We start from the raw sequence: 8,484 nt of genomic DNA, 5'->3' as shown, positions 1-8,484 counted from the left end.
TGACGCACCCATGCCCACTGCGCTATCCCGGCCACCCATGGCCCTTGGCCTACTACGGCCGACTAGCCTGGTGCCCGGGGTACCCACTCAGCGATACTCACCTTTCGCAGCCACGCTCCCAGCCCGTCAACAGGGCTCCTGCACCCCTCCAAACGGGTTTCGAGCCTACACTCACACCAACAACAAAACGACTTCCATTTTTCAATTTGACTAACCCAGCTAACTCACTCTACACTGATCCCGGGGTCCCTTGGGCGGGGGTCACTCCTCCCCCCAATCACTCATCGCACCATGCATTCCCCATTCGCTCCACTCACACAGACCCGCTGGCCTTACTCACTCAACAAGTACTCACCTCACAACTCACCAACTCTTCAACACACACACCGCTGAACTCCGCCATCCTCCTAACTACATCCCCTAACTAACTCGTGCTCCCACGTCGTCCCTTAAACTACAGCACATTCCTTTTAACACTACGTAGCTAAGCTACGTCCCCACTACACATTCACTGTCTGTCACTGTCTCCAAATGTCCCAAAAATTATTTCCCCAACCTAAATCTCAACCAACAATCCCTCTAACTCATCCATTCCACGGACTCCATGAGGACTTACCCCTGCCCCATGAAGTCGGTCTAGCTATGCTAACCCTTCCACCTAACTAGTTTCCATCCTGTGCCCTGGCAGGGGGGTCTTCCACCCCTTGCCCGGGAATCCTGTGCACCCGAAAAGTGAGGCTTGCTTTTCCCCTTTTTTTTTTTTTTTCACATGCGCAGCACCAGCGCGGCAACTCACAGCTTGTGCACTTTGCACCTGCCCGTGACGTCATGCAGCTGCACGTGTACCTCGTCCCTCCTTGGACGGTACCATCCGGCAGGGATACCCCTCCTGCCGGATTCCAACCCCACGTGCAGCCATGACGTCACCGTGCGCATAACAAAAACACAAGCCCCACGTCTCGAGGGGTTCCCCACGCGAGCACATGTGCTCTGCCCATTGGAGCTTAACACACACGATCGCGTGGAGAACCCGTCCGGTCCAAATCCATAATCCTGCCTAAACTTTGTCCGTCCGCGGGATCGGCAAATCCACCGCGTGCGTTTCCGGACCGGGACTTCACTCTCGCAAGCGAGCACGTGGGGGCCTCGTGCGTTGCACAGCACGGACCTCGCGCTCGCTGCTGGGCGAACCCGGCACGGTCCCCGAAACATCTACAGCCGCTACTCGGCTTTCTTTCCTCTGTCGCAGTCTCCGTCTCCATTCCACACACGCACTCCCGCGTGTTACGGCGCTAACACACCTCACCATTAAACTCACACCGGGAGACGCGGCTGCATGTTCACACATGCCGACCGACATCTCCCTTACACACAGCGACCTTGCACACACTGTCTCTCTCACACTCGGCCGCTCACTCACGCATGCCATTTCCCTCGCACACGTGGCTCCACTCACTCGCGGCCTTCCACTCACTCGTGCCATTTCCCTCACGCAGGCCATACCACTCACACACGCGGGGGCACTCGCCCGCGGTGCCTCACTCATACTGGCCGTTTCACTCACACACACGGCGACACTCACACACGGTGCCTCATCCACACACGGCATGCTGGGAAGCACGCCCTTTGGCACACTTGCCACTACACCACTCACACACGCGGGGGCACTCGCCCGCGGTGTCTCACTCACACATCGTGCCTCACAAGCACACGCGGGGGCACTCGCCCGCGGTGTCTCACTCACACATCGTTCCTCACTCACACACGCGGGGGCACTCGCCCGCGGTGTCTCACTCACACACACGGGGGAACTCGCCCGCGGTGTCTCATCCATACTGGCGGTTTCATCCACACACGGGGACGCACTCACACCTTGCACCACACACACAGGGACAACCACACTGGGGATTCGTGTCCCCACAAGGGTCTCCGGGGCCTCTATACCCCCCAAGCTCTCCGTGCACCTGTCCACAGCACCCGTCCCCTCAACCTCGCAAAGCACGACCGAACTCACCTGGTCGTGACTCGCTTCAAGGGGGCATACTCCCTCCCCTCGTTCCTGGAGGAGGCCATCCCGCTGCTCGCACCGGGTCTCTACCCAGTCCGCGAGCTCACCCCCATTATCCTCCACTACCTCCGTGTGTGTGTGTGTGCGTCACTTACCCCGTCTTCATCGTGTAGTCTTCCCTCTATCGTTCCCATCTCCCGTGTCTCTGCCAACTCAGTCACCTCTTCACCCTTTACCTCCCTTGTCTCAACTATTATTTCCGTCTCTTCCCTTGTTATCTCCCTCGTGCACGTCTCCGTCACCCCAATTAGTTTGTCCCTCTCGGTTACCGTCACTTTTTCCGTCACGACCCTCGCCCAACACGTCCCCCGAATTATTTTTTTCTTACCCGCCTCCACCGCGGGCCCGACAGCCGTTGCACTCCCTCCCAGCTCGTTCGCTCCCACACGTGGCGTCGCCATTTTGAGCTCCCCGGTTACTGCCTTCATGCCCGCCTGCAGGCTTCGGCCCATGTTCCGCGTCTCACCCCGCAGCCCTTTCATTTCTTCCTTCATTTTGAGTGCGTTTGTTTCCATCTTTTCGTTCATGCCTTTTATTTCGTTTATCATTTCATTTGTGTTTGTATCCATCCTCGTTTTCATTTCGTGCATTTCCCCACTGATTCCTGCCAGCATGGTGCATAGCCGGGCGGGGGGAAACAGGAGGGGGTTGTTGATGCTCGGGGGAATGAGGATATCTCGCTGGCTCGGGTCCCGCGACGAGCGTCTCCACCGCGACCTCGGTCGCGTTACCGGCCTCCCCTCTCCGCAGCTCCCCGACTCTGACACGAGCGCCCTCTCGACTGCCTTCGCCGCCGCCACCTCTCCAACTCTCCACTCTCCTCAGCTCCGTCCAACTGCTTTCTCTGACTCTTCTCTTCTCAACTCTCCTTGACTGACTCCTTGACTCACTCAACTACTCCGACTCTTCCCAACTCAACTTGACTCTTCCCAACTCAACTACTTTTTTGGCGAGCGAACGCGGCCCTTTATAGCCCCCGTGGCTTCGCTCCTTCACCTTCAACCCTTTACCTCTGGCTGGCTCCCCATTGGACAGAGGAAAAGTGGGCGTGAATGCTTTTTGATCCACGAATCTGCATATAGCGATTATACTCAGACGCACTTGGAGGCGGGGCCAAATCGCCCCATGCTCACTGATGGGACGGAACAGAAGTAGGCGTGAATCGTTTTTGATCCGATTTCTTCGGAAAGGCTGGTGTTTTTGCACCCACCGCTCGGCGCGCGCCCTGCACGAGTCCAGGATCGGTGTCCACAAGCGGCGCGGGAATGGCGGTGATGCGATGGTTGCGAGAGCGAGATGTGACGGCAAGGGTCGTGGCTGTGGTTGTGAAGCGGCGTTGCGGTTGGTGGTTGTTGTGTGATGGCTGTTGAGACGTGGTTGGTGGTGGTAGTAATGGTAGTAATGGCGGCTGGTCCAAAATAAAGATAGTAAAAGAAAAACGGCTATCTAGAAGGGTCACAGCCCGAATGAATGACATTTATTCCCTCTAAACAACGGGTTTGGGCCTAACTACACATATACTTACAGAGATATCTCACCTACGGGACCTGAATGGTGGTTTGCGAATTTCCTCAACCACAACAATATGTGTATATATATATATATATATATATATATATATATATATATATATATATATATATATATATATATATATATATATATATATATATATATATGTGTGTATATATATTTTAAATAATAAAGACCAACCCACATCTCACCTGTGAATGGAGTGAATAACCAATCAACTCTCACCTAATCGAGTAAACCCAGGTGGCTCGGATTATATAAATAATTAATTAACACCTCCCACACTCCACGAGCCAAAGCTGCTGCATAAAGCAACCCAAGAAGGCCTACACAAGGTAAGTGCTTTGCTAGACAAGGTAAACAAAGTTCTCACTTGTGTAGGCCTTCTTGGGTTGGTTTATGCAGCAGCTTCATTTTTAAGTGATTCTTCAGATTGGGCCAAAAACGATATATCGCGTGATATCATAAAAAGTTGTGGACGGATTCAGATGAAACTTGGTGGACAGGTTTGGTGTGTGACAAGGAAGAACTCGTTCACTTTTGGTGAAGATCCGATTCTGGATCTGATCATGTTAAAAGTCATTCTTCACCATTGAGAGATTGGGCCAAAAACGATAGAGTTCTGTATCGCTCGAAATTTCAAAAATGTATTGAGTTTTTCAGAAATTAAATAAAGCAACAAAGGCTGAAGTTTCCAGGCATTTATAAATGTACCTCGTGATTCATAGCTATGATGAACAGGCATTCGATATATAATATGAGTGAGGAAAGTGGAATAAACCCCAAAAACTTGATCGTTAAAATTGTTGTGGCCTGTTCCAAGTCAAGGCAATGTTAAACAGGGCAAAAAACATGGCGGTTTCAGACCCCAGCTAGCTTACCTTGGATACACCTTAAGAGCCCATAGAGAGTGGTGACTGAGATGTACCTGATAATGGATGTAATTAAATAAGTCAAATGGAGTGTTTTAATTAACCCCAACACCCAATTTTCAGTCGTGCGCTTCCGTGGAAATTTCTTACCATGCATGAAAGTTTCAGGCTGCTCAGTTTTATGGTTTTGGAGTTATGGAGGGGACACACACACACACACACACACACACACACACACACACACACACACACACACACACACACACACACACACACACACACACACACACACACACATATACACACACACACACACACACACACACACACATATACACACACATATACACACACACACACACACACACACACACACACACACACGCATTGACATTTATTAGTATGGATATTGAATCTGGATTCAGGGATTTAAATCAAACTTGGAACATGTATGTATATTGATGTATTAATGTGGATGGAGGCATGTCTGGTGACGTCAAAGAGTTCCCTTCTCGTTTATTTATATTTTGGGTCTCATTGTGATCTATTTCTTCAGTTGCATTTTTACCCTGTGCATTTGAAGTGAAAAGCAGGGTTAAGCAATTGGTTCACATCTGTCTATCTATCTGTCCATGTCTCAGCAAACATCAAATCATGATCAAGGAATAACTTGATTTCAATTCAGTTATATTTTGAACACGAATCGGAACATTAATCGGAAAACGAACTTGCAGTTTAGCACTACTTTGTCTCTGAATTTTGTTCCGATCATGCAGCACAGAAAGTACGATAATTTTTTTTTTTTACTCTGCCTGGATGGCAGTCGAACAAAATTGAAAATCATTCCAAATGGGAAACTTACTGTTATTCAGGACGTCATAATGGACCCAACCAGGCATGAAGAACTATTCTAAAATCTTAAATAAGGTGATGTAACATTGGTAAACTTCAAAAAAAAATTCTGCAATCTCCATGTTGTTTCAATTGAATTATATACTTGAACACTATGGAACACAAATCAACTTATTGGCACTTTCAAAACCCTTCCATGTAGCAGTACTTGAACAAAATATTATGCTATTTTATGTCATCACGACCAATCAAATTTGCCACTTGTAGACCCCGCCCGTGTGTGTGTGTGTGTGTGTGTGTGTGTGTGTGTGTGTGTGTGTGTGTGTGTGTGTGTGTGTGTGTGTGTGTGTGTGTGTGTGTGTGTGTGTGTGTGTGTGTGTGTGTGTGTGTGTGTGTGTGTGTGTGTGTGTACAGTGGAATACATACATACATACATACATACATACATACATACATACATACATACATATGCCTGGCATTGGCTTAATGGTTAGGATGGCGGCCTTTGGGGTCCTATGGTCCTGAGTTCAAATCCCACTCAGCTGTTGAATTAATACCAGGTGGGGTTGACTCTGCCTGTCATCCTTCCGAGGTCGGCAGAATGAGTACCAGCTTGCTGGGATGATTGAGCCATCCAAGTATCCTGCGTTGGAGTGGTGACCTGTCCAGGATTGTGCCCAATAGCCCAGGAAACTGCTTTGACAGCACCAACGCTCTGCACAGAGTATGGTCCCAATGGATTTGGATTTTGGATATATTTATTTATTTATTTATTATTAGTAGTAGTAGTCGTGTTATTATTATATTTATCTCAAAACTGTGTGGTACAGGGTAAGGTTTTCTATGAACTCTTTACTTTTAAGGAAGTGTGTGCGTGCGCGTTCGTTCGTTCGTTCACATGTTCAAATTTGTTTCTGTTGGACTTGTTCGGTCAGCTCACATTATTGATGCCTCATTTCCTTTTTTCCAGTTTGTGCTAATTTGGTTATCCAAGAACTTTGGCCATTTGGAAAAATTTGTCTATTTGCATAATTCAAGCACAAAAGTTCATTTGCAACACATACACACCTATACCCACACCCACAATTCCACGAGAACACATGCTTGCATTGTAACTGAAACTGCCTGGATCTGTTGGTCGGGCTTTTATTACCAAGGAACGTTTACTTCCTGATCTCTGCCTGTTTGATTTGGAGGGGTTGATCACGATGTTTCTGGACTGATGCAAAACGCAATTTTTTTTATAAAAACTTTACAAAAAGTGAATTTCAATCCCTACATCCTTCTTTTCTACAAACTATCTCTGTCACCATTTTTCAATTGTAATATTATTCTTCATTTAACAATTTTGTTTCGTTATTTTAACTTTTCTGTTTGGCCATAACCTTTATTTTCAAAAAAAATTTGCGTTAGTTTTCTCTGAAAATGATGCATACTTTTGTTATTTTAATTTTTCGCCTGGCTTATCCTTTTCTTGTCCAACTGGCACATTTTATATCATTTATAACATGGCCATTATCACTTCCTTTTATGATGTCTTTGGTTACTTTGTGTCAAACAGATGCAGCTCGGAATAGCTTTGACTGAGTTGTCTCACAAGGAGCAGCTGCTTTGTGAGGCAAGTATGAACGCAACTCTCCAGGTTACCTTAATCCTAGCAGCTCCTGATTTGTCTCATTGCACAAACTGGTTTTGTACATAGTTTTCTTGAAAATCATACTGAATGTTTTGAAAGATACTCATAAGTGTTGTATGATATTCATTGATTGTTTGTTCCTGCACTGTTCCTGTTCCTACACTGCGAAATGTCGAACTTCATTTATTTGCATGTCGATGTTGTAGTGTCCGGAGGGCAGCGGGACTCGGACAGTCGTGAGGATTCTCGAACACTGTTTATTGCCCGTCCAGATGCACACTACTACAGACTACCCAGGCTCCACAGACTACGCAGGCTACCGCAACGCCTCAGGAGGCGCGCACTCCTATATCCCGTGCAAGCACGTGACCACTCCAAAACCACTCCTCCACGCCTCCACCACGCTCCCCGCATCACGCCCTGCACCCGCAGGCCCACTACACCACACTCCTCCCTCCTAAAACTATGATCATAAAACGACCATCATCATAATAAGCATAATCGGCACAGAATACCATGATATAAAAGCAGAGAGGTACACAAACGATAATAACCAAAAAGCGTAGGCACATCACACCATATAACGTGTCGCTGTGAGCGAGTTGAACTGCAACGGACAGGTTCCGAAGACCGAGTCGCACGACGAACCCACAAAAACCCTGACCGCGTTACAGATATCAAGAAGCAAGGCGGGAAGCACAGCATCACTACGCAGCAGAAGTGCCCCCCAGGCGGCTCATGCTCACACGCCCTCCGGCGAGGTCGCGACGACCTCCTGAGCGAACCTCCCCCGGCACCATCAAATGCCCCCGGCCGACAAGGCGGCACATCTCCCCCAGACAGACCCGAATCAGATAAACATTCCGAGCTCGGAAGCTCGTTGTCTGGACTCTGTGGCGCCAGCGCAGTTTGTGCCGCCCAGCCAAACCCGTCTGACCTTGGGCGGTGACGCTGAACAGCGCCGTCGGCTGGGCGCACCATTAACCCCATAACAGACCCACGCATTACAATCAACCGAGATTCCAACGTACGTCCAAACGGCATTGGCGAGAACAGAGAGTTGCGCCCCAGGCGCCAGGCACGTCTGACCTTGCCGAAACCAGGGGTGGTGGTAACGCTGAACAGTGAACCAGCCCCGGCTCTGAGTTGATCTCTGAGACCCACACGCGAGTCGAACCGGCAATTAGTCGGCTGCAATCCCAGCAATCCCATACAAAACCACACATCACATCCAGTCAGGCCATAAAGCAACAAGAACATCGTCTGCGCAGATGCAAACTCCCCTTTCCGTACAGCGCGTTCTCCCAATATAATCCCCACACATGACAGGGTAACGACCCGTGGACTGCCCTCGCAGTTGGAGACCAGAAAGACCTCTTTATTTGCCACGATCGCCCCCAAGGCCTTCATATCACATCGGTCATATCGAACATCCCATCGATTGATCCCAGCCAAACATATTCTCACACACGAACTGTTGGCATTTATTTTAACAACGCTAAACTGCATCACTCAAGCAATGA

The 8,484-nt window shown here is 48.8% G+C and overlaps 1 protein-coding gene across 11 annotated transcripts in view; it reads left to right on the top strand.

The window, feature by feature from the left end:
- The window catches only part of LOC147029875 (inositol 1,4,5-triphosphate receptor associated 2-like), a 261,910-nt gene that overhangs the window by 211,761 nt on the left and 41,665 nt on the right, over positions 1 to 8,484 (top strand). For all 11 annotated transcript variants that reach the window (XM_085873334.1, XM_085873330.1, XM_085873335.1 and 8 more), the window contains one exon: positions 6,887 to 6,943. In XM_085873334.1, coding sequence (XP_085729460.1) covers positions 6,887 to 6,943 — 57 coding nt within the window. The remainder of the gene's footprint in view (positions 1 to 6,886; positions 6,944 to 8,484) is intronic.

This window comes from Eptatretus burgeri, chromosome 3 (assembly GCF_056783735.1).
Source record: "Eptatretus burgeri isolate ZD-2024b chromosome 3, Ebu_testis_v1, whole genome shotgun sequence".
NCBI classification, from domain to species: Eukaryota; Metazoa; Chordata; class Myxini; order Myxiniformes; family Myxinidae; genus Eptatretus; species Eptatretus burgeri.
Note: the sequence above shows the minus strand (reverse complement) of the source record. Positions and strands in the feature narration are given on the sequence as shown.